The sequence below is a fragment of the Symphalangus syndactylus genome, chromosome 6 (assembly GCF_028878055.3).
Source record: "Symphalangus syndactylus isolate Jambi chromosome 6, NHGRI_mSymSyn1-v2.1_pri, whole genome shotgun sequence".
Classification (NCBI taxonomy): domain Eukaryota; kingdom Metazoa; phylum Chordata; class Mammalia; order Primates; family Hylobatidae; genus Symphalangus; species Symphalangus syndactylus.
In genome coordinates this window covers 128,613,537-128,640,394 of record NC_072428.2, presented here as the reverse complement: position 1 = coordinate 128,640,394, position 26,858 = coordinate 128,613,537, and the positions used below count along the sequence as shown (strand labels likewise).

The 26,858-nt window shown below is 41.2% G+C and overlaps 1 protein-coding gene across 5 annotated transcripts in view; it reads left to right on the top strand.

The window, feature by feature from the left end:
* The window catches only part of SVOPL (SVOP like), a 90,926-nt gene extending 65,866 nt beyond the window's left edge, over positions 1 to 25,060 (top strand). For all 5 annotated transcript variants that reach the window (XM_063642303.1, XM_063642306.1, XM_063642304.1 and 2 more), the window contains 2 exons: positions 23,076 to 23,189; positions 24,987 to 25,060. In XM_063642303.1, the coding sequence (XP_063498373.1) occupies positions 23,076 to 23,189; positions 24,987 to 24,998 (126 nt within the window). In that variant the 3' untranslated portion in view covers positions 24,999 to 25,060. The remainder of the gene's footprint in view (positions 1 to 23,075; positions 23,190 to 24,986) is intronic.
* The last annotated feature ends 1,798 nt before the right edge of the window (positions 25,061 to 26,858 follow it).

The following is a 26,858-nucleotide window of genomic DNA, read 5'->3' as shown; positions in this document are numbered from 1 at the left end:
AAAATTCAGCGGAACTAGCCTCCTACAAACTCCGATATATTTGCTTGTCTTCTCTGCTTTTTCTAGCTGAAATCATTCAGCCTTTCAGGTTTCAGAAGAGAGCAAAATAGACAAACGGACACTATTAGGAGGAAGGAGAATTCCTTAATTCAGGGTCCTATTTTGGTGACCATTCAGTAAGTTCTTTCTGGAGTAATTCTCTACAAGTTTTAGAGGACTTCTTATGTAGTTTGGCAGTTAGAGCAGCAAAAGAGACTCAATTAGCTATAGTCTATTTGTTAGCATGGAATCAATAATTATTTTATCCCAATTGAATGTTCAAAACATTTATTGAACTTGTCCTCTGTGCCTGCCATTGTTCTAGTTCTATTTATTTGCAGTGATCAATAAGCCAGATGAGGTGCCAGTGGTGTGCTGGAGCTGGCTTGGACTCGCTTTGAAAGCGGATGGTTAAATTTTCAGGAAAAATTGCAAACTGGTTAATGTCACATTGTTTGAAATTAGTCATGGTGGTAGTGTGTACACTGCGGAAATTGACAAACGATGTAAGCAGGGCCTTGGATTTTTTGAGAACCTGTTGTTGAACATTTGACAGCACACCACCACAAGGTTCCTGCCCTCAAAAGACTTACATTCAAGTTGGGTACTTTATCAATAGGCAATTAATGTAAAATAATTCCAGATTGTGATTAGTGCTTTGCAGGTACTATGGTAATGAGCAAAAGGGGTGACAGGCTTTTTTAGGCAGTCCTCTCTGGGAAGGTGATATTGAAGTTGAGATCTGAAGTATGAGAAGTTGACTGCTGTGTAAAGGGAAACAGCATTTCAAGTAGAATGACTGCTGGTTTGAGGGCCTTGAGGTGGGACAGACTTCAATGTGTTCCAGGAATAGAAAATAGCCATGGTGAGCCAAATGGAGAGAAGTGCAGGAACAGAATGTGCCTTCCAGGCATATTAAGGACTTTAGATTTTTACCTTAGGAGCAGTGGGGAAAACTTTAAGGGTTTTAAGCAGGTGAGGGATATGATCAGTTTTGTTTTTTAAAAAGATCACTCTGGCCTGCGCGGTGGCTCATGGCTGTAATCTTAGCACTTTGGGAGGCCGAGGCGGGTGGATCACCTGAAGTCAGGAGTTCGAGACCAGCCTGGCCAACATGGTGAAACCCCATCTCTACTAAAAATACAAAAATTAGCCAGGCGTGGTGGCACGCGTCTGTAGTCCCAGCTAGTTGGGAGGCTGAGGCAGGAGAATCGCTGGAACCCTGGGGACGGAGGTTGCAGTGAGCCAGGATTGTGTCGCCACACTCCAGCCTGGCTGACAGAGTGAGACTGTCTCAGAAAAATAAAAAGATAATAAAAAGATCACTCTGGTTGCTTGCAGAGAGTAAATTGGAGGAGGGAAAGGGTAGAGCAAGCTTATAAGACAACTCTCAATTCACATTGCCATGTATTATTGCCATGAAAGAGGAGATTTCAGAATTCTGGAAAATGCTTTCTATTATACTATAAAGATATAGGAAAAGATGGTAAACCTGACTGTGTAAAAAATTTACATTTCTGGCTGGGCGCGGTGGCTCATGCCTGTAATCCCAGCACTTTGGGAGGCCGAGGCTGATTGATCATCTGAGATCAGAAGTTCGAGACCAGCCTGGCCAACATGGTGAAAACCAGTTTCTACTAAAAATACAAAATTAGCTGGGCATGGTGTCAGGCACCTGTAATCCCAGCTACTCAGGAGGCTGAGGCAGGAGAATCCCTTAGAACGTGGGAGGTGGAGGTGCAGTGAGCTAAGATCATGCCACTATACTCCAGCCTGGGCGATAGAGCGAGACTCACACACACACACACACACACACACACACACACACACACACACACAAAGCCTGGCTTGGATAAGGATGAAAGATAAAGTCTTATCTTTCAAGGGTCACAAAAACAACCCCCTAATTTAATGGTTACAGCTGAAAGATGATCTTTTTGTCCTATATAAATGCCTGATGTTCTCTTGAAGCATGAGGAAAAAATCAGCTCATAAGATGACAGAGAACTTCACAAGTTAATGGGAATCAAATTACATCCATTTGATTTTTTCAGAAGTGATTTCCAATAAGCCGTGAACTTATTGAGAAACTGTACGTTGTCAAAGATCAACAGAGCTGGGCACTAGTTAAAGGGGTGAGGATTGGTTTGGTTTTTTTGTTTGTTTTTTTTTTGTGGGGTTGGGGGTTTTTGAGACAGAGTCTTGCTCTGTCGCCTAGGCTGGAGTGCAATGGTGCGATCTCAGCTCACTGCAACCTCTGCCTCCTGGGTTCAAGCAATTCTCATGCCTCAGCGTCCTGAGTAGCTAGGACTACAGGCGCACACCACCATGCCCCACCAATTTTTTTATTTTTAGTAGAGACGGGGTTTTGCCATGTTGGCGAGTCTGGTCTAAAACTCCTAAGCTCAAGTGATCTGCCCACCTTGGCTTCCGAAAACTGCTGGGATTACAGGTGTGAGCCACCGCGCCCAGCCAAGGTTTTAATCAGTAATAACTATTGCAAAAGGGAAGAGTCCACGGTGAACTGAACTCAGCCTCCATTTGTACAGAGGTGACGGTGTTTCAAAGGGAGAGTGGCAGCGGTCTAAGAAGGGTGGCAGGGGCTTGAGCACAGTCAGTGAAGTACAACATTACAAATACCTGTAAGGGGGTGTCAGTCTGTGTAAATCCCACCTGGATTTGCTAAGTGGCGCTCTTTAAAGTTAGGCTTCTTCGAGGCTGGGAACCTGGGGCCCTATCTTCAGGTGTCAGCTAGAACAAATAGATTCTTGGGCAGCCTTGAGTTTTCTCAGGGAGGCCCTTCAAGGGTGGCTGGAGCCTCATAAGGGTGTGTCCTTGAGCTCTGAGAAACTACGTTGGTGTTTAAGTGTCAGGGCAAGGTCAAGGCCTGGTGGAGAAGAGGGCTCATAGGAGCTGGCCTAGGGTTTGGTCAAGGAGAGGATCTTAGCCTCTAATTTATGTTTGTGTGTGTTGTATTTTGAGTGATTTAAGAGATTTCCCAAGGGCAATTTTGGCCACATGTGATATTTTTTCTTCCATCCTGAAAACACAAAAACCTACAAAGTAGAATTGAAACTTTCCTAATATCTCACCATTTGATGATAACAAAGATAAACATTTTAATGAGGCTTTTAAAATATATTTTTCTATGTATGTGTGTATAAATATGCATATACAGTGTTAGTGATGTAGGCCCAAATGAAAAAAAATAAGTATAAATTTCACCCAAATATCATAGTACTTTTTATTTTTTTATTTTATTTTATTTATTTATTTTTTTTGAGATGGAGTCTCGCTCTGTCGCCCAGGCTGGAGTTCAGTGGTGCAATCTCGGCTCACTTCAAGCTCCGCCTCCCGGGTTCATGCCATTCTCCTGCCTCAGCCTCTCCGAGTAGCTGGGACTACAGGTGCCCGCCACCATGCCCGGCTAATTTTTTGTATTTTTAGTAGAGACGGGGTTTCACCGTGGTCTCGATCTCCTGACCTCGTGATCCGCCCGCCTCGGCCTCCCAAAGTGCTGGGATTACAAGCGTGAGCCACCGCGCCCGGCCCATAGTACTTTTTATAGCCTGCTCTTTTACTCTCTCTCTCTTTTACTTTTTTTATGTATGGACAGAGGAGAGGGAGGGGAGAAAGAAAAGAAAAGGAAGGAAGGAAAGGAAAAGGAAGAAAATGATCTTTTGTTCATATGTTGTAGACATTTTTCATGTCCATAAATATAAGAAATAAGCATTAGGCTGAAAAATATTTCATTTTATGTATATTCCAAAAGTTACTTTTCAGTTCTGTATTATTGAACATCTCGACTATTTCAGAAAAATTTTAATATAAACCACAATAATAAGGCTGGGCATGCTGGCTCACGTCTGTAATCCCAGCATTTTGGGAGGCCGAGGCAGGGGGATCATTTGACATCAGGGGTTAGAAACCAGCCTGGCCAACATGGCAAAACCCCGTCTCTACTAAACAAAAATTATCTGAGTGTGGTGGCGGGCGCCTTTAATCCCAGCTACTCTGGAGGCCGAAGCAGGAGAATCGCTTGAAACTGGGAGGTGGAGGTTGCAGTGAGCTGAGATCACGCCACTGCATTCCATCCTGGGCAACAGAACGAGACTCTATCCCCCTCCCCACCCCACCCCCCCAAAAAAAAAACAGTAATGAGCATCCTTGTGCTTGCTTTTGTTTTTTGTTTTTTGTTTTGTTTTGAGACAGGATCTCACTCTGCTGCCCAGGCTGGTAGGCAGTGGTGCGATCACAGCTCGACTTCCTGGGCTCACATGATCCTCCTATCTCAGCCTCCTGAGTAGCTGGGACTACAGGTGCTCACCACCACACCCTGCTATTTTTTTTTTTTTTTTTTTTGTAGAGATGGTGTCTTGCCATGTTGCCCAGCTTGGAGGCTGGGCTTGAACTCCTGGGCTCAAGCAATCCTCCCACTTTGGCTCCCAAAGTGCTGGGATTACAGGCGTGAGCCATTGGGCCCAGCTGTGCTTACATTTTTATCCAATTGCGCAATGATCTCCTTAGGGTGAATCCCCAGAAATTGGATTGGTGGGTGAAGGGGTCTGCTTGCTTTCATTTTGGTACATTGTGCTCAAGTCTTGGGCGAGCTTGTACCAGCGCCTGAGAGCCTTGTTGCTTCACATATCTGCCACAGATGTTAGTCTTTCATCTTTGCCAATCTCACTGGCAATAAATGATACCTCTTTATTATTGTAATTAGTGTTTCTTTTATTAGGAATGGTACTGAATGTTCTTATTCATATTTTAATTGGGTAATTTATCTTTTTTTAGCTTGCCCACTCAGGTACTTGCCCATTTTTCAATTCAGTCTTTAAAACATGGATCTGTAACAGCCTCTCATAAATGTGTGCGTATATATATGTGTGGGTGGGTGGGTGTGTCTATAAAGGATTTTTAGCAATTTTTCTGACATATTACAAATATTCCGCATTTGGCAATTACGTTGCAGAGATTTTTTGTCTTTCATTCTTGTTCATGTTCTCCTTTTTCTGTGCAGCGTTCATAGATGCTCAAATGTATCAGTATTTCTCTCTATATTTCTCGAGTCTGCAATTAGGATTATAAAAACACACACCTCTTTTATTCCAGGCCTTCTATGGCATTTTGTTTTTTGAGAGGGCAAGGGGGGAGTGTACACTTTTGATTGAAGTATAACATACACGTGGAAGTGCCCACATCATAAGTGTCCAACTTGCTCACTTTCACAAAGTGAATGCAACCCCAATTCTGACCCAGATATCCCTGCTGTGCCCTCTTCCAGGCCCTGGGCGTCTATTGAGGCATGAGGTCCAATGCCGGAAACAGCTGTACAATTTCCCCCAATGGCAATCCGGCTGTCTCAACATGATGTATTGAAAATCCATTTTTTACTCATAGGTTAGAAATGTCTGTTTGCTTATGTTCCCGCAATTGGCCTATTTCTAGCTCGCTATTTTATTTAGTCCTTTGATCTGTCTGCTTTTGTCACTGACATGTTCTTTTTATTACTCTAATGAGATTTATAGCACATTTTTTAAACTGGCTGTTCCAAACCCACTTCATTGCTCTTTTTCAGAATCACTTAGTAACATTCCACCCAAATCCTATTAACATTTTAATTGTTAATGTGTTCAATGTATCAGCTAATAGAGGAAAAATTGACTTTTTTTCTTATAGCCTTGTCTACGTATCCAAGAACAAGGTTTGTCTCTTTCTTTGTTCAATCTTTCCTCCTATGGCCCTTGCTGGGATTTTATTGTTTTCTTCAAATAGATCCTATGTGTCTTGCTATGTTTATTCCTAGGCATCTTATGGCATCTTGTTGTTATTAGGAATGGATTATTTTCTTTCATTATAGCTTCTATTTTAACATTCCAAATAGTTATCTATATTTAGAAGGCTATCGATTTTTTTAATATTGATTTTTAAACAACTAGCTTACTGAATGCATTCCTATTACTTTCTCATTTGAGTCTCTTGAGTTTTTCAGGTTTATAATTGTAGCCCTTCTGTGATTTCTATCTATCCCTTGATGCTGAATGCTTCCAATCAGCATTTAATGTGCTTCAGGTTCCACAGTTTCCAAGCTGTAAAATCAACCTTGTTCACTATTGCTTTTCTCCTCTTTGCAGCTAACCTCCTTAAAAGAGTTATCTTCCCGCTTCATTTCCTGCCTTCCACTCATTCCTTCACCTCCTCCAAGCTGGCTGCAGCCATCTCTACTCCACCAAAATCATTCTTGGTAAGGTCTCCAGTGACCTCCGTGTCTCTAGGTTCAAAGGTCGTTTTAACCCCTCATCTCACCTGACCTTTGACCTGCATTAAGGACTGCTGGCCGTGCTCTCCCTCCAGCATCCCGTGTTCCCTTCTGGTGGCTCCATCACTTGCACTCTGTGGGTTTCCTCCGACCTCTGTGGCTGCTGCTTCCCCATCTCTTTGTGACTTGTCTTGCTCTACTCTTTTTGTTGTGGATTTCTTATTGCTCAATATTAGACACTTATAGTTTCTTATTTCACTCTCTGTTGAGATGATATCATCCATTTTATGACTTTAGTTACCAGTGACTTACTCATGAATCCCAAACTTCTATCTCTAGACGAGGCCTTGCTTCTTGCTCCACATTCCCCCACCTGATTACCTCCCCAGCATTTTCACCTGGATGTCTCAAAAGCATCTAAAATCTAGCATGTTTGAAATTAAACTCCTGACATCTCTCCCCAAACCCCTCTGGCCTCCCTGCTGTAAGCTCTTATGGCAGCTTGAGCTTTTCCTTCATATCACTTATTGTATTGAGAGAGGAGAATGAAAAAAAAAAAAAAAAAACAGTTAAGCAGACAGTTAAGTCCTCCATATAAATATTTTTTGTTTTGTTTTGTTTTCTCGAGACAGAGTCTAGCTCTGTCACCCAGGCTGGAGTGCAATGGTACGATCCTAGCACACTGCAACCTCTGCCTCCTGGGTTCAAGCAATTCTCCTGCCTCAGCCTCCCGAGGAGCTGGGATTACAGGCGTGCGCCACCACGCCCAGCTCATTTTTGTATTTTTAGTAAAGATGGAGTTTCACCATGTTGGCCAGGCTGGTCTTTAACTCCTGACCTCAGGTGATCCACCTGCCTCTGCCTTCCAAAGTGCTGGGATTACAGGCAAAAGCCACTGTGCCTGGCCCGTAGAATTCTTTTAAACAGAAGAACAGCCTAAAAAATCAAGCTGTAGCTGCACAGAGAAGGGAGCAAGGCCTAATGTAGAAATGCCTTTGTTCTTTGTGTAATGAGCAGGCTCCTTGGGAAAAAATTTCCTCCCCTTTCAGACATGTCCGCAGTGGGCTCTGTGGGAACTTGCACAGAAGGGAGGCTTGCCTGAGACATGCCCACAGCTGCACAGATAAGGGCAGTTACACAAGTAACTACACAGATAAGGGAAGTTACACAGGCAGGGAAGTTTCTTATAAATGCTTTTGTATTCAACTGAAAAATGGCAACCCTCTTCTGGGTCCCCTCTCTGCAGTGGAGAGCTTTCCTCTTCTGCTTAATAACTTTCTCTCCAACCTCACCCTTGGTGTCCACATTCCTTAATTTTCTTGGTCGTGAGACAAGAACTCCAGGTAATACCTCAGACAACAAAACTGCAACAATATTGTAATTGCCCATTTATTTTCCAGGCTATTTAAAATCAATCTCTTCCAATAGACTTTACTCCCCATGAGGGACCAGGACGTGTGCATAGTTGGCTAATTTTTGTGTTCCCGGCTCCTACCGTAGTACCTCTTACTTGAGTGACCTGGTGCTCAAAACATTTTGCGAATGATTTCTAACTGGCTATTTTTTTTTAATAGAAAAAAACAATTTATTTTAAAAATTTATTTGTATTCAACTATTTTACTGAAATATGAATTTGAGTCCTTGGAGAAGCAGATGCCAACATGGAATTGCACATGCAAGAGGTTGATTGGAAAACACCTGAAGGCAGCTGGAGCGGGGAGGGAGAGCCCTGGGACTGCAATGCTGGGTGGCCAGCGAGGACTCCCACTCAGCCAGAGCCTTTGCCTCAGTGGTACGATCTCGGGTCACTGCAACTTCTGCCTCCCAGGTTCAAGCGATTCTCCTGCCTCAGCCTCCCAAGTAGCTGGGATTATAGGCACCCGTCACCACGCTCGGCTAATTTTTGTATTTTTAGTAGAGACCGGGTTTCGCTGTGTTGGCCAGGCTGATCTTAAGCTCCTGACCTCGGGTGATCCATCTGCCTCGGCCTCCCAAAGTGCTAGGATTATAGGCGTGAGCCACCGCACCCAGCCTTCATTCTAGTCTTATTAAAAAGACATGGGAAGATTTTCTTTTCTCTCTAGACTCTGTTATTGGAGATTTGAAAGAGCTACCTGTGAAAGAGGGAATCCTGGCACTTTTGAGGATGTGGTTCTTTGGTCATTCTGTTTCTTTTCTGGTTGTTTCTCTTAGTTTTATCTTTTTTTTTTTTTTAAATAAATGTCAGGAAACATTTTTATTGAATCCTTTATTCAAATTTATTAGCATTGAACTGTGGGGAGAATTCTCTTGTGGTTCTTTTGCTTTCCTCTATATTAGCGATTATTTTCTCTTTCACATTTTTTTCTCTCTTTTAGAGATGGGGGCTCATTGTGTTGCCCAGGCTGGTCTTGAACTCCTGGTTTCAGGTGATCCTCCCATCTCAGCCTCCCAAAGTTCTGGGATTACAGTTATGCACCACTACACCCAACCTTCCTTCACATTCTTAATGCCATGATTTTTTACTTTAATTTCTAACTAGGTTTATTTTTTCCTAAAATAAAATATTTCATGCATCAATTTATCAACCCCGTTTGTTTCTATTTTCCAGTGTATTCATTTAAGCTTTGGTTTTTATTTCCATTGCACTAATTTCTTAGGTTTATTAACTTTAACTTCTTGAATTGGAAAAATAGTTCATTGTTTTCATTATTTCTTCTATTAACTTTTTTTTTTTTTTTTGAGATAAAGTTTCGTTCTGTTGCCCAGGTTGGAGTGTAATGGCACAATTTCGGCTCACTGCAACCTCTGCCTCCTAGGTTCAAGAGACTCTCCTGCCTCAGCCTCCCAAGTAGCTGGGATGTACAGGTGCCTGCCACCAAGCCTGGCTAACTTTTTTTGTTTTTTTAGTAGAGACGGGGTTTTGGCGTGTTAGCCAGGCTGGTCTTGAACTTCTGACCTCAGGTGATCCTCCTGCCTCGGCCTCCCAATGTGCTGGGATTACAGGCGTGAGCCACTGTGCCCAGCCCACTATATTAACATATTTTATATTAACAAGGTTTACAGTCATTTACATTGTTTTCTTTTTTTTATTTTTTATTTTTTTTTTATTTTTTATTTTTTATTTTATTTATTTTTTATTTTTATTATACTTCAGGGTTTTAGGGTACATGTGCACAATGTGCAGGTTTGTTACATATGTATCCATGTGCCATGTTGATTTCCTGCACCCATTAACTTGTCATTTAGCATTAGGTGTATCTCCTAATGCTGTCCCTCCCCCCTCCCCCCACCCCACAACAGTCCCCGGAGCGTGATGTTCCCCTTCCTGTGTCCATGAGTTCTCATTGTTCAATTCCCACCTATGAGTGAGAACATGCGGTGTTTGGTTTTTTGTCCTTGCGATAGTTTACTGAGAATGATGTTTTCCAGTTTCATCCATGTCCCTACAAAGGACACGAACTCATCATTTTTTATGGCTGCATAGTATTCCATGGTGTATATGTGCCACATTTTCTTAATCCAGTCTATTGTTATTGGACATTTGGGTTGGTTCCAACTCTTTGCTATTGTGAATAGTGCCGCAATAAACATACGTGTGCATGTGTCTTTAGAGCAGCATGATTTATAGTCCTTTGGGTATATACCCAGTAATGGGATGGCTGGGTCAAATGGTATTTCTAGTTCTAGATCCCTGAGGAATCGCCACACTGACTTCCACAATGGTTGAACTAGTTTACAGTCCCACCAACAGTGTAAAAGTGTTCCTATTTCTCCACATCCTCTCCAGCACCTGTTGTTTCCTGATTTTTTAATGATGGCCATTCTAACTGGTGTGAGATGGTATCTCACTGTGGTTTTGATTTGCATTTCTCTGATGGCCAGTGATGAGGAGCATTTCTTCATGTGTTTTTTGGCTGCATAAATGTCTTCTTTTGAGAAGTGTCTGTTCATGTCCTCTGCCCACTTTTTGATGGGGTTGTTTGTTTTTTTCTTGTAAATTTGTTTGAGTTCATTGTAGATTCTGGATATTAGCCCTTTGTCAGATGAGTAGGTTGCAAAAATTTTCTCCCATTGTGTAGGTTGCCTGTTCACTCTGATGATAGTTTCTTTTGCTGTGCAGAAGCTCTTTAGTTTAATGAGATCCCATCTGTCGATTTTGGCTTTTGTTGCCATTGCTTTTGGTGTTTTAGACATGAAGTCCTTGCCCACGCCTATGTCCTGAATGGTATTGCCTAGGTTTTCTTGTAGGATTTTAATGGTTTTAGGTCTAACATATAAGTCTTTAATCCATCTTGAATTAATTTTTGTATAAGGTGTAAGGAAGGGATCCAGTTGCAGCTTTCTACATATGGCTAGCCAGTTTTCCCAGCACCATTTATTAAATAGGGAATCCTTTCCCCATTTCTTGTTTTTGTCAGGTTTGTCAAAGATCAGATAGTTGTAGCTATGCGGCATCATTTCTGAGGGCTCTGTTGTGTTCCATTGATCTATGTCTCTGTTGTGGTACCAGTGCCATGCTGTTTTGGTTACTGTAGCCTTGTAGTATAGTTTAAAGTCAGGTAGCGTGATGCCTCCAGCTTTGTTCTTTTGGCTTAGGATTGACTTGGCGATGCGGGCTCTTTTTTGGTTCCATATGAACTTTAAAGTAGTTTTTTCCAATTCTGTGAAGAAAGTCATTGGTAGCTTGATGGGGATGGCATTGAATCTATAAATTACCTTGGGCAGTATGGCCATTTTCACGATATTGATTCTTCCAACCCATGAGCATGGAATGTTCTTCCATTTGTTTGTATCCTCTTTTATTTCATTGAGCAGTGGTTTGTAGTTCTCCTTGAAGAGGTCCTTCACATCCCTGGTAAGTTGGATTCCTAGGTATTTTATTCTCTTTGAAGCAATTGTGAATGGGAGTTCACTCATGATTTGGCTCTCTGTTTGTCTGTTATTGGTGTACAAGAATGCTTGTGATTTTTGTACATTAATTTTGTATCCTGAGACTTTGCTGAAGTTGCTAATCAGCTTAAGGAGATTTTGGGCTGAGACAATGGGGTTTTCTAGATATACAATCATGTCATCTGCAAACAGGGACAATTTGACTTCCTCTTTTCCTAATTGAATACCCTTTATTTCCTTCTCCTGCCTGATTGCTCTGGCCAGAACTTCCAGCACTATGTTGAATAGGAGCGGTGAGAGAGGGCATCCCTGTCTTGTGCCAGTTTTCAGAGGGAATGCTTCCAGTTTTTGCCCATTCAGTATGATATTGGCTGTGGGTTTGTTGTAGATAGCTCTTATTATTTTGAGATACGTCCCATCAATACCTAATTTATTGAGAGTTTTTAGCATGAAGGGTTGTTGAATTTTGTCAAAGGCCTTTTCTGCATCTATTGAGATAATCATGTGGTTTTTGTCTTTGGTTCTGTTTATATGCTGGATTACACTTATTGATTTGCGTATGTTGAACCAGCCTTGCATCCCAGGGATGAAGCCCACTTGATCATGGTGGATAAGCTTTTTGATGTGCTGCTGGATTCGATTTGCCAGTATTTTATTGAGGATTTTTGCATCAATGTTCATCAAGGATATTGGTCTGAAATTCTCTTTTTTGGTTATGTCTCTGCCAGGTTTTGGTATCAGGACGACGCTGGCTTCGTAAAATGTGTTAGGGAGGATTCCCTCTTTTTCTATCGATTGGAATAGTTTCAGAAGGAATGGTACCAGTTCCTCCTTGTACCTCTGGTAGAATTCAGCTGTGAATCCATCAGGTCCTGGACTCTTTTTGGTTGGTAAGCTATTGATTATTGCCACAATTTCAGAACCTGTTATTGGTCTATTCAGAGATTCAATTTCTTCCTGGTTTAGTCTTGGGAGGGTGTATTTGTCGAGGAATTTATCCATTTCTTCTAGATTTTCTAGTTTATTTGCATAGAGGTGTTTGTAGTATTCTCTGATGGTAGATTGTATTTCTGTGGGATTGGTGGTGATATCCCCTTTTTCGTTTTTTATTGCATCTATTTGATTCTTCTCTCTTTTCTTCTTTATTAGTCTTGCTAGCGGTCCATCAATTTTGTTGATCTTTTCAAAAAACCAGCTCCTGGATTCATTAATTTTTTGAAGGGTTTTTTGTGTCTCTATTTCCTTCAGTTCTGCTCTGATTTTAGTTATTTCTAGCCTTCTGCTAGCTTTTGAATGTGTTTGCTCTTGCTTTTCTAGTTCTTTTAATTGTGATGTTAGGGTGTCAATTTTGGATCTTTCCTGCTTTCTCTTGTGGGCATTTAGTGCTATAAATTTCCCTCTACACACTGCTTTGAACGTGTCCCAGAGATTCTGGTATGTTGTGTCTTTGTTCTCGTTGGTTTCAAAGAACATCTTTATTTCTGCCTTCATTTCATTATGTACCCAATAGTCATTCAGGAGCAGGTTGTTCAGTTTCCATGTAGTTGAGCGGTTTTGACTGAGTTTCTTAATCCTGAGTTCTAGTTTGATTGCACTGTGGTCTGAGAGACAGTTTGTTATAATCTCTGTTCTTTTACATTTGCTGAGAAGAGCTTTACTTCCAACTATGTGGTCAATTTTGGAATAGGTGTGGTGTGGTGCTGAAAAAATGTATATTCTGTTGATTTGGGGTGGAGAGTTCTGTAGATGTCTATTAGGTCCACTTTGTGTAGAGCTGAGTTCAATTCCTGGATATCCTTGTTAACTTTCTGTCTCGTTGATCTGTCTAATGCTGACAGTGGGGTGTTAAAATCTCCCATTATTATTGTGTGGGAGTTTAAGTCTCTTTGTAGGTCACTGAGGACTTGCTTTATGAATCTGGGTGCTCCTGTGTTGGGTGCATATATATTTAGGATAGTTAGCTCTTCTTGTTGAATTGATCCCTTTACCATTATGTAATGGCCTTCTTTGTCTCTTTTGATCTTTGTTGGTTTAAAGTCTATTTTATCAGAGACTAGGATTGCAACCCCTGCCTTTTTTTGTTTTCCAGTTGCTTGATAGATCTTCCTCCATCCCTTTATTTTGAGTCTATGTGTGTCTCTGCACGTGAGATGGGTTTCCTGAATACAGCACACTGATGGGTCCTGACTCCTTATCCAGTTTGCCAGTCTGTGTCTTTTGATTGGAGCATTTAGCCCATTTACATTTAAAGTGAATATTGTTATGTGTGAATCTGATCCTGTCATTATGATGTTAGTTGGTTATTTTGCTCATTAGTTGCTATAGTTTCTTCCTAGCCTCGATGGTCTTTACAATTTGGCATGTTTTTGCAGGGGCTGGTACCGGTTGTTCCTTTCCATGTTTAGTGCTTCCTTCAGGAGCTCTTTTAGGGCAGGCCTGGTGGTGACAAAATCACTCAGCGTTTGCTTGTCTGTAAAGTATTTTATTTCTCCTTCACTTATGAAGCTTAGTTTGGCGGGATAGGAAATTCTGGGTTGAAAATTCTTTTCTTTAAGAATGTTGAATATCGGCCCCCACTCTCTTCTGGCTTGTAGAGTTTCTGCTGAGAGATCAGCTGTTAGTCTGATGGGCTTCCCTTTGTGGGTAACCCGACCTTTCTCTCTGGCTGCCCTTAACATTTTTTCCTTCATTTCAACTTTGGTGAATCTGACAATTATGTGTCTTGGAGTTGCCCTTCTCGAGGAGTATCTTTGTGGCGTTCTCTGTATTTCCTGAATCTGAATGCTGGCCTGCCTTGCTAGATTGGGGAAGTTCTCCTGGATAATATCTTGCAGAGTGTTTTCCAACTTGGTTCCATTCTCCCCATCATTTTCAGGTACACCAATCAGACGTAGGTTTGGTCTTTTCACATAGTCCCAAATTTCTTGGAGGCTTTGTTCATTTCTTTTTATTCTTTTTTCTCTAAACTTCCCTTCTCTCTTCATTTCATTCATTTCATCTTCTATCAGCGATACCCTTTCTTCCAGTTGATCGCATCTGCTACTGAGGCTTCTGCATTCTTCGCGTAGTTCTCGAAACTTGGCTTTCAGCTCCATCATCTCCTTTAAGCCCTTCTCTCCATTGGTTATTCTAGTTATCCATTCTTCTAATTTTTTTTCAAAGTTTTTAACTTCTTTGCTATTGTTTTGAATTTCCTCTCGTAGCTCAGAGTAGTTTGATCGTCTGAAGACTTCTTCTCTCAACTCGTCAAAGTCATCCTCCATCCAGCTTTGTTCCGTTGCTGGTGAGGAACTGCGTTCCTTTGGAGGAGGAGAAGTGCTCTGTTTTTTAGAGTTTCCAGTTTTTTTGGTCTGTTTTTTCCCCGTCTTTGTGGTTTTGTCTACTTTTTGTCTTCGATGATGGTGATGTACAGATGGGTTTTTGGTGTGTATGTCCTTTCTGTTTGTTAATTTTCCTTCTACCAGACAAGACCCTCAGCTGCAGGTCTGTTGGAGTTTACTAGAGGTCCACTCCAGACCCTGTTTGGCTGGGTGTCAGCACCGGTGGCTGCAGAACAGCGCATTTTCGTGAGACCACAAATTCAGCTGTCTGATAGTTCCTCTGAAAGTTTTGTCTCAGAGGAGTACCCGGTTGAATGAGGTGTCAGTCTGTCCCTACTGGGGGGATGCCTCCCAGTTAGGCTGCTCAGGGGTGAGGGACCCACTTTAGGAGGCAGTCTGTCCGTTCTCAGATCTCCAGCTGCGTGCTGGGAGAACCACTGCTCTCTTCAAAGCTGTCAGTCAGACAGGGACATTTAAAGCTGTGGAGGTTCTCGCTGAGTTTTTGGTTGTCTGTGCCCTGCCCCCAGAGGTGGAGCCTACAGAGGCAGGCAGGCCTCCTTGAGCTGTGGTGGGCTCCACCCAGTTCGAGCTTCCTGGCTGCTTTGTTTACCTAAGCAAGCCTGGGCAATGGCGGGCGCCCCTCCCCCAGCCTCGCTGCCGCCTTGCAGCGTGATCTCAGACTTCTGTGCTAGCAATCAGCAAGACTCTGTGGGCATAGGACCCTCCGAGCCAGGTGCGGGACACAATCTCCTAGTGTGCCGTTTTCCAGGCCCGTTGGAAAAACGCAGTATTAGGACGGGACTGACCCGATATTCCAGGTGCCGTCTGTTTCCCCTTTCTTTGACTAGGAAAGGGAACTCCCGACCCCTTGCGCTTCCCGAGTGAGGCAATGCCTCGCCCGGCTTCGGCTCGCGCACAGTGCGCTTCACCGACTGTCCTGCACCCTCTGTTAGGCGCTCCCTAGTGAGATGAAACCGGTACCTCAAGCAGAAATGCAGAAATCACCCGTCTTCTGTGTCGCTGGGGCTGGGAGCTGGAGACCGGAGCTGTTCCTATTCGGCCATCTTGGCTCCACCCCCTCTACATTGTTTTCTGAATATGAAAATATGCTTGTTGTAAAGCTTCATAGAAGTATGTAACTGAATATCATCAAAATTAAGGCTGTTGACCAGGCATGGTGGCTTATGCCTGTACTCCCAGTGCTTTAGGGGGTCAAAGTGGGAGGATTGCTTCATCCTGGGAGTTTGAGACTAGCCTGAGCAACACAGTGGGGCCCCATGTCTACAAAAAATAAAAAAACTAGCTGGGTGTGGTGGCATATGTCTGTAGTCCCAGCTACTTGAGAGGCTGAGGTGAGAGGATCACTTGAGCCCAGGAGGTCGACGCTGCAGTGAGTTGTGACCACACCACTGCACTCAGCTTGGGCAACAGAGTGAGACGCTGTCTCAATGAAAAAAAAAAAAAGAAAGAAAAAAGAATAAAGAAATTAAGGTTTCTAAGACAGAAATAATTTTGTAAAGGTTTATAGAAAGCCAAATGTGATGACCACAAAGTTGGGAGTGTTCTGGAGTCTGTCACAAAGAGAAAGGTTTTTATAGGAAAGTTTAAAAGAAGAGAAGGAGGTCTTTCATGTCAGATTTTCCTCTTTTCATCGGAGGGTATAATACAGAGGTTACATTCATTAGCTGCAGATTACAACATACAGGCTACAAAGGTCTATGTGCAAGATAGTAAAATTTCATGCTTCATCTAATCTTTTTTTTTAGACAGTCTCACTCTGTCGCCCTGGCTGAAGTGCAGTGGTGCAATCTCCGCTAACTGCAACCTCCGCCTCCCGGGTTCAAGCAATTGTGCCTCAGCCTCCTGAGAAGCCGGGACCACAGGTGCATGCCCAGCTAATTTTTTATTAGTAGAGAAGGGGTTTCACCATGTTGGCCAGGCTGGTCTCAAACTCCTGGCCTGAATTGATCCACCTGCTTCAGCCTTCCAAAGTGCTGGGATTACAGGCATGAGCCACCGCACCCAGCCTGCTTTAGCTAATCTTAAAATACATCCACATCCTATTCAGTGTCAGCAGTTTATACATTGATCAGTACATCAACAATGTGAGGAATTTACCATAAGATTCTTTACTTGGAGACAGAATGTCACCATCAAATCACAAGACATCCCCAAAATGGATTAATTTGGAAGGCTGCTTGTTTCTAAACTGTCAAATGTGACCTATAAGTTATAAGGGAAAATTATCTGTAATTTATTAGCAGAGATAATCACTGTAGTTCTTCCAGATGCTTTCATATACATATATTTTGTGTCTCTGGGCATGTCTGTGTGTGTTCCAGTCATATTTGTATATATGTGGATATGTATGTATATATAGATGTGTGTTTTATATACATGTTACATGTATTATATACAGATGCATGTGTATCTGTAGATACAGTTACTTCCATGAATATCTGTATATCTATCTAGATATATCTGTGTTATGGTGACCTGCAGAGGCAGATGGATAACCCCCTTTTCAAAGTTTGGTTCAGTTGTTGAGACTGATGATGACACACACATACACCAAGAGGGCATAAAAAGGTTTCTTACCTTATTTTACAAAATTGAGGTCCTGGCGGAGCAGGACAGACCTCTCAAGCAGGTCAGAAATGGCCTGAGACAGCAAGGGAAGGGGACTGTGGTTAGGGGTGGAACCGGGGTGAGGGTGCCTGTGCAAGGGCAGGGGCTTTTGTGGTTTCAACCTCCTGCTGGCACCAAAGGAAGGAGCACTCAGGCTTTCTCATAAGCTTGTCCAGATGTGGAACACAAAAGGAAGGGGGAGGAGTGAGGCTTAAAGGCCATCAGCAAATGTCAGATGGAGTCAGACACCTCTTTACAGTATATAGCTACATCTGTGTGGATATGTATGTAGATATGTCTGTGTATAAACACATCTACATATATATATATATATATATATAGCCACTGCCTTTTCTCACTAATAATCTTATGTCAGTACATGTAGATTTCCCTCATTCTTTTAAGTAGGTGGGTAGATTTCTGTGGCATGGATGTGCCATAATTAGATAGCCATCACCTTGTCAATGAATACATTGTTTCCGTTTTATTTTTTTCTGCTATTTACAAGCGATGGGAAACTGAACATTAGGCACAACAGGCCTTTGTCCACATGCAAGTATTTTTTTCAAGAGATGGGGTCTTGCTTTGTTGCCCAGGCTGCAGAGGCTATTCACAGGAGTGATCATGGCTCACTGTGGCCTCAAACTTTGGGCTCAAGTGATCCTCCCACCTCAGTCTTCAAATATTTGGGACTATAAGCATGCACCACCATGCCCAGTTTATGTGCAACTATTTTAATCATTTAAGATACAGTTATTGAGCCCTTTTATGTTCTACACCCTTTAAAATAGTCAAGGTCTGATTCTTTGAAGTGACATACTAGCGGAGAGCGGACAAGGGATGAACAGTCAGTTAATACATCAGATATGATTAACGCTGTGAAAACATAAAACAGGGAAAGGAGCTGGTGATGAGGTGGTTAGAGAGAGCTTGTACAATAGGGCAGAGACACGTGAGAAGTAAGGCAGGGACTCAGAAGCATGCTGGAGGGAAAAGCAGAATTCTGTAGAAAAAGTCTATTGAATAATTTCTAGGTCCAAAGAGTGTACATTTAAAAGTGGATGACCAATCTTATCAAATTATGTTTTATATTTTTAAAAGTATGCACTTCTCAGTATAATAATTTATTAGAAACATTCTTTTTTTCTCCCCTACATCTTCCCATTTCCCCCTACCCCTGGTAACCACCGTTTTATTCTATGTATCCGATTTTTTTTTCTTTTTTAGATTCCACATATAAGAGAGAGCATGCAGTATTTGTCTTTTTGTGCCTGGCTTATTATTATTAGCTTTTAGGCTAATGTCCTCTAGGCTCATTCATGTTGTAGCAAATGGCGTTTCCTTCTTTTTTAAGGCTGACTCTTCTTTCATTGTATGTATATGTCACACTTTATTCATCTGTTGGTGGACACTTGAGTTGTTTCCATATTTTGGCTCCTGTGAATAATGCTGCAATGAGCATTTGCGGTAGGAGTGCAGATATCTTTACAAGGTGGTGATTTTATTTTCTTAGGGTGCGTATCCAGCAGAGGGATTGCTGAATCGTCTGGTAGTACTACTTTTAACTTCCTTAGGAATATCCTTAGGATTTTCCATAGTGGTTTTACCACTGACAGTCAGTTTCCTCTCTCTACATTCTCGCCAAAGCTTACCTCGCCTTTGTGATAGACATGTGAGGTGATATATCTCACTGTGGTTTTTATTTTCATTTTCCTGATGATCAGTGAGGTTGAGCACATTTTCATATACCTCTTGGCCATTTGTATGGCTTCTTTGGAGAAATGTCTATTTAGGTCTATAAACACATGGTTAAACAAGCATCCGTTTCTTTTCCTCATCACCAAAACGGATAGCATTTTTTTTTTTCTTTTGAGACACTGTCTCGCTCTGTCACCGAGACTGGAATGTAATGGCACAATCACGGCTCATTGCAGCTTCAAATTCCTGGGCTCCAGCGATCCTTCCACCTCAGCCTTCTGTGTAGCTGGGAGTACAGGCGTGTGCCGCTGTGTCTGACTAGTTTTTTTACTATTTGTAGAGACAGGGTCTCCCTGTGTTGCCCAGGATGGTCCTGAACTCCTGGGCTCTAGCTAGAGATCCTTCCAGCTCAGCTGCCCAAAGCTCTACAGTTACAGATGTGAGCCACTGTGCCTGGCCAGGGATAGCAAGTTTTTAAACCTTTTTCAGTCTGGTGAATGATAAATTATATCTTGTCTTAATTTGCACTTTGTTCATTATTAATCAACTTGAGCAGCTTTCATTTACTGTCTTTTCATATTTTATTAAATTTTTAATGTAATTCGCAATTTTTCTACAGGCTATTAGCCATGTATCATCATACTACAGATGTTTTTACATTGTTTTAATTTGGTTTTACTATCAAGTTTTTTGGCAAACAAAATATTAAATTTGTATGTAGTCAGTTTACCAATTATTTTCACTTAAGGTGTTTGTTTTCTGTCAGGCTTAAATGGCCTTCATCACTTGTTCATATTTCTGCAAATGTTTATAAAAATTGAAAGTTCAGAGGCTTTCAGTGTTTCATCTAACTTTAAATTGATTTTTTTTCCTTTTTTTTTTTTTTTTTTTGAGACGGAGTCTCGCTCCATTGTCTAGGCTGGAGTGCAGTGGCGTGACCTCAGCTCACTGCAACCTCTGCCTCCCGGGTTCAAGCAATTCTCCTGTCTCAGCCTCCCGAGTAGCTGGGACTACAGGTTCGCACCACCATGCCCAGCTAATTTTTCTACTTTTAGTAGAGACGGGGTTTCACCTTGTTGGTCAGGCTGGTCTTGAACTCCTGACCTCAGGTAATCCACCTGCCTTGGCCTCCCAAAGTACTGGGATTACAGGCATGAGCCACCACGCCTGGCAAATTGATTTTTTCATAATTTATTTATACATAAGGCCTGAAGTAAGGATCTAGCTCTAAAAAGCAACAAAACGATGAAAAAGCAACAAAACAATGCCTAGCTGGCTGTTCCTAGGCCATCAATCATCCTTGAGTGTCACCCCTCAAATGATTAAACATTTCCCTGTTACAATAAACCAAATGTCCATAGATACTTGGATCTATTTTGTGACTCATTGCTTTACTGATCTCTTTATTCCAGCACCAACACTACACTGCTAATGATTGCAACTTTAATTCCTCCTAGGCAAATAACCTCTCTGACTCCCTATACCCTCACGTTTTCAGAAGTTGCCTAATTTTTTTTATGTGTTAATTCTTTCAAATTAACTTTTACTACATAAAGAACCCAGTTTATTTAAAAAGTTTGTTGTAATTTGTCTTTTGACATTTCTGTATCTCTTATTATTTATTTATTTTTGGAGCCGGATCTTGCTATGTTGCCCAGGTTGGAGTACAATTACAAGGACTATTCACAGGTGCAATTATAGAACACTGCAGCCTCTAACTCCTGGCCTTAAGTGATCCTTCTGCCTTAACCTCCTAAGTATCTGTGACTACAGGTGCATGCTACTCTGCCCAGGCAAGTTAAATTTAGAATCAGTTTTTTCTCAAAATCCTGCTGGGATTTTAATTTCTACTAGAATTACAGATTGTTTTGGTGAAGATTATATTTGTACAAGATTGTATTTACCTAAGAACTGAAGTAGATTTTTTAATGTACTTAGTAGAGTTATAATTTTCTTAGACATTTCTTAAGTTTATTCCTGAGTATTCTATTTTTGTTCCTATTAGCTGTGTCCTACGAATTTAACATGTTGTGTTTTCATTCCATTCCATCTATCTTTAATTTTTCTTGAGACTTCTTTAGTGCATGGATTACATGGAAGTGTTTGGATATTTTGCTGTTACCTGTTCTTAGCTTGACATCCTTTTAGGACTAGAACACACTCTACGATTTCAATTCTTTTAACTCTCTTGAGGTTCGTTTTAGGGCCCTGGATATGGCTTATCTTGGTGAACGTTAAGTGGGCACCTGAACAGAAGATGTATTCTGCTGTTATTGGGTGGACTCTCCTACAAGTGTCAGTTAGATCCCATTGCTTGACGGTGTCATAAAATTCTATGCTGATTTGCTGTCTAATAGTTCTATCAATTGTTGAGGTAGGAGTATTAAAGTCTCCAACTATTTGTGGATGTCTATTTTTCCTTCTATTTCTAACAGTTTTGCTGAATGTATTTGAAGCTCTTTTGTTTGATGTATAACCTTCAGTATAGCTACGTCTTCTTGGTGGATTGACCCTTGTGTCATTATGTAATGTCTCTCTATTCCTGGTTTGGGCTGCTTTTTAGAAGAAGAGATTAACAACAGATCTCTTTCCTTTTGATATAGTAAATCTGGAGTGGTCTCCAAAAATCTGCATTTTAACAAATTTCCAAGATGATCTTTATAATCAGGTATTACTCAGAGTTCTTGCTTACAAACAATAGAAACTGACTTTAGTAAACTTAGGTAGAATTTATTGGAAAAATACCCAGTAACATCTACTGGATTGTGGAGTCTTGTTACGAAGCTTCAGGGAAGCCAAAAAGCCTACGCAGTTACTCTCCCTGACCCTGGCTGCTGGAGCATAGTTAGGTGACCCAAAGTCAACCCATCCGGGTTTCACACCACCCAGGACTTTAAATGTGGTGTAAAGGATGTAAAGTGGGGACAGTTTAGGATTCATTCTGGTGGTGGCGAGAATTTTGGTGTCCAGTAATAGAAGTAGCAATAATGACAGAATCTAGACACATGCCTAATTATGGCATGATCTGATCTTAGTTCAGACTGCCTGGCCTTTTGGTTTCTATCCCTTTTCTGAGCTTGCTTCCGAGACTTCCAGCAGTAAACACACACACACACGCGCGCGCACACACACACACACATACACACACACACGCAGACGTTATACAAACTCCTGTTTGGGGAAAATTGTAATTATTTTGGGAGACAAAATCAGCATAGTACCTGTCGCTTGCTAGGTCAATTGCAAAATAATTAGTGAGATCAATGTTGTGGGTTCTGTTTGCACAGTGAGTGGAATTATTTAGTGTTTTGGAAGGCAGTGGCCCTGAAACACAGGAGGTACACTCCCAAATTGTGTATCATAAGGGGACCTAAGTGGTGGTGGTAACACTAGGCTGTGTGTCAGGATCTGTATGTGACTTTGGACAAGTAGTTACTGAGACTAGTCACTTAGTAGGCTCATCTGTAAAGGGAAGAAATTGTATTCAGCCAGATAGTTTCTAGGTCTCTCTAAATTATAATACGTTATTCTGTGATTCTAGAGAGTTTTGCTGTTGGTTAACCACTTCATACTTTACTGTCATTGTGAGATTAATGGAGAACTATCAAGAATACAGACCAAGAGAAACTGAAGTATGAGGTGGAGTATCTGAATTACCAGTATCTGCGTGAAAAGGTCCAGGCCAAAGCATGTGTACAGATGGACAGAAACCCAGTTACTGTGGAAAAATTGACACCAAAGAGTTTTGGTGTTACACGACTCCATAACTGGAGACAAGACACATTAGCAATCCTTTCAGAGACTCTGAGATAACATCTCTTCCGAAAACACTTTCGCCTGTTTCATGCTGTCAGGACTGGAGGGATAATGGATATTTGGCAAAGAGAGGATATAGCATGAAGAGAGAGTTAGAAGTTAAGCAAGCTGAATTGGTATGAGAAAGGGGGTGGGAAAACGGGCAGATCCCCCATTTTCTCCAGATATCAAAACTTGGCTCTGGAGATGCCTGACAGGTGGGTGCCAAGAGAGGTCTTACCTGGCCAATGCGTGTTAATACCAGTTCCTGCTCTTGGACTAATCACACAAAATGACTACACCAGATTGGCTCAGATACATCAATTTGTCAGGAAGGTACAGCCTGTAGAATGGCTGCAAAGGACCATCTTAGTGAAGTGAATCCGTATTTTCTCTTTCACATAAAGAATAGTTTAGAGGTGACTGGAGCATAATAAATTGAGTAATTCTCTTGTGACTTGCAGGTTCTTATGAGTGCATCAATACTGGGGGCCCTGTGTCTCTTCTCATCTCTGTGTGTTGTATGCGCCATTTCTGCATTTACTCTCCCCATTGAAACCAAAGGACGGGCCCTCCAGGTGAGTGATGCAGGGAACTCTGAAGTCTTTTTGACTACCGCTTTTGCCCAGAGGAAATGAACTTGGTATATGGGCATTATTGTAGTTAAAATAACTGATAATTCATATCAAATTTCTTTCTGTAAAGTTGTAGTTTGAATAACAAGGACTTTTTTTTCTAGTGACAGTTGTAGAGGTCTCAGGATTCTATCCTTCCCACTTTTCCTTTTTTTTTTTTTTTTCTTTTTTTTTTTTAAGACAGAGTCTGACTCTGTTGCCCAGGCTGGAGTGCAGTGGTATAATCTTGGCTCACTGCAACCTCCACCTCCCTGGTTCAAGTGATTCTCCTGCCTCAGCCTCCCAAGTAGCTGGGACTACACGCACGTGCCACCAGTCCTGGCTAATTTTTTGTATTTTTGGTAGAGATGAGGTTTCACCATGTTGGCCAGGCTGGTCTCGAACTCCTGACCTCAAATGACCCACCTGTCTTGGCCTCCTAAAGTACTGGAATTACAGGTGTGAGCTACTGTGCCCGGCCTAGTTTGCCTATCTTTAAGGCTAGTTTATTTTTAATGTAATAATGTATTTTAATCAGATTAGGTTATCTATTATGTAATTGTGAATTTAGGGCTTTGTTTAGGTTCCTTACTTGGAAAGGTGATCCAGTCATTGAGTGCTTAAAGCCAGAGACTTACATGATTCATGTGCTTCCTTTTAATTATAAGCAAAAGGATTATCAGATCCTTCATACAAATGAGGAAACTAAGACACAAGTCGAGCAACTTGTATAAGGAGCACACTAATATTGTAGTGAGGCTAGAATTTAAACCAGACTGCAACACTAAGGGAATAGGAATTTAGTGTCACTTAATTTTGCAAATAATGATACATATAAATGGAAACCTGACTCACCATCTAGAATCTCCTGTTCAAGTCATATCCACCTAGAAGACTTTTCCTCTTCTGTTGACTGGGACTTGGTTTTAGCACTATGGGGAAATGATTCTGCATGATTGTTTATAGCCTTTTAAACAAACAAGTAGGTTCAATACATACAATTGTCTGGGCTAACTGGCTACATGTCTTTGGGAAAAATCTTAAAATACACACCCACACCCACTCCCCCTACTTCGGTGTTGTGAGTAGTTACCATATGAAACCACCTGACTGACACCAATACAGCTTCTAGAAATGTTTATAAGAACATGCCAAAATTCTTAACTTCCTTCCAACAACACACACAGACAGCATCCTAATAATTTGGATGAACCAACCTGGTCAATAGTTTTAAAGTGGTGTTGATTCTGTGTTACAACTACTCTAAGAAACTCTGATTCAACGAGTCTGGTAAACTAAAAATCTAAAACACTATCTAGAAAGAGAATATTGGCCAGGTACAGTGGCTCATGTCTGTAATCCCAGCACTTTGGGAGGCTGAGGCAGGTGGATCACCTGAGGACAGGAGTTTGAGACCAGCATGGCCAACATGGTGAAACCCTGTCTGTAAAAAAAAAAAAATATATATATATATATACACACACACGTATATATGTATGTATGTATATATGTATACATATAAATGTATATATAATGTATGTATATATATAAAAGTGAATTTTTCTAAATGACATCTGCATTATATTAGAATAAAAAAGTTAGCATTGTATCTTCAGATACACAAAGGTAAATGCTAGGATCTTCCCTCCTAATAATTTTGTATTAAAGAATCTTCTATTACTAAAATATCAGATAACTGAGTATGAATGGACAAGACTTTTAAAAAGTCTATTACTGATCTATTAAATAACTTTCTTCCAGCAAATTAAATGAAGACCTGCAAAGCTATGTCTACCAGATGAGAAAAATGCATTCTATCTTCAGAACTGCAGTGCATTTTTTTTTTTTTTTTTTTTTTTTTTTTTTTTTTTTTTTTAGACGGAGTCTCGCTCTTTCACCCAGGCTGGAGTGCAGTGGCGCGATCTCGGCTCACTGCAGGCTCCGCCCCCCGGGGTTCACGCCATTCTCCTGCCTCAGCCTCCCGCGTAGCTGGGACTACAGGCGCCTGCCACCTCGCCCGGCTAATTTTTGTATTTTTAGTAGAGATGGGGTTTCACCTTGTTAGCCAGGATGGTCTCGATCTCCTGACCTCGTGATCCGCCCGCCTCGGCCTCCCAAAGTGCTGGGATTACAGGCGTGAGCCACCGCGCCCGGCCTTGCAGTGCATTTTTTTAAAACTTGGTTTTACTTCTGTATGCTACTTGGTAATTAGTAAAGTGATTTTTTTTTTTTAAATGCATATATGGGAATGGGGTAGGTAACTGTATATTGATCTCTTCCTTGAGGGACAATATATGAAGTACTTTTATAAAATATAATTTAAGCTTTCAAAGGGGTGTCAGAGGGAGACGGTGGGGGGAAGATGGCTTTTTTTCCTTGAAATCAAGTCTGTAAACCTTTATATGAATAAATACTAAATTTTAAACTTATATTTGATATTCTCCCATGAGGTTTGTAGCTAAACTTGGACTGAAATTTTGTAGCTAAGGCAAGAAGCTGGGATGATATCATTTTCAAAACAACTAGAATAGCCATCAAGTTCAAATTCAAATTTGCCTATGTAACTTATAGCCTCTAGAGTTTGATGAAAATTGCTTAGTCATAAAATGCTTAAATTAGAATGAGTATTACACATAATCACCAAGAAGCAGGGAATAAACCAATTTTCCCCCTTACATTCCCTATCTCTAATTTTATTTTGTTATAGGGGGAATCTTTGATTCTCGTGATAAAGATTAAAGAACGCAGCAAGCTTTCCGCCATCATGTAATTACAGGCCTGCCCTATTTTATTGTGCTTCCATATATTGCACAGTTACAAACAGCATGTGCTCACTTTGTCTCTGTGTTACATTTTGGTAATCTGTTATGGTGATTGGTGATCTTTGACATTACTATTGTAATTGTTTTGAGAGAGTGCCACTAACCACACTTACGTAAGAAGGCAAACTTAATCAATACATGTGTGTTCTGACTGCTCTGCCTACTGGATGGTCCCCCTTCTCTCTCCTTTTCCTTAGGCCTTCCTATCCCCTGAGACTCAGTAATATTGAAATTAGGCCAAATAACCCTACAATAGCCTGTAAATGTTCAAGTGAAAGGAAGACTCACACATTTCTCATTTTAAATCAAAAGCTAGAAATGATGAAGCTTAGTGAGGAAGGTATGTTGAAAGTTACAGGCTCAAAGCTAGGCCTCTTATGCCAAACAGCCAAGCTGTGAATGAATGCACAGGCAAAGTTCTTGAAGGGACTACTTTAGTAAAATGCACGAATGATAAAGCACAACAGCCTTATTGCTAATGTGGAGAAAGTTTGGTCTGGATAGATCAAACTATCCACAACATTCCCTTAAGCCAAAACCTAATATAGAGCAAGACCCTACCTCTCTGTGAAGGCAAGTGCAAGGTGAAGTGCTAATGGAGACACTAGAGCAAGTTATACAGATTGAGCTCAAATCACTGATGGTAGTTACACTAAACAGATTTTCATGTCAATAAAATCGCCTTCTATTGGAAGATGCCAACTAGGACTTCATAGTTACAAGTCAATGCTTGGTTTCAAAGAATAGGCTTGACTCTCTTGTTAGGGATTAATGCAGCTGGTGAAGCCAATGCTCACTGACTGTTCTCAAA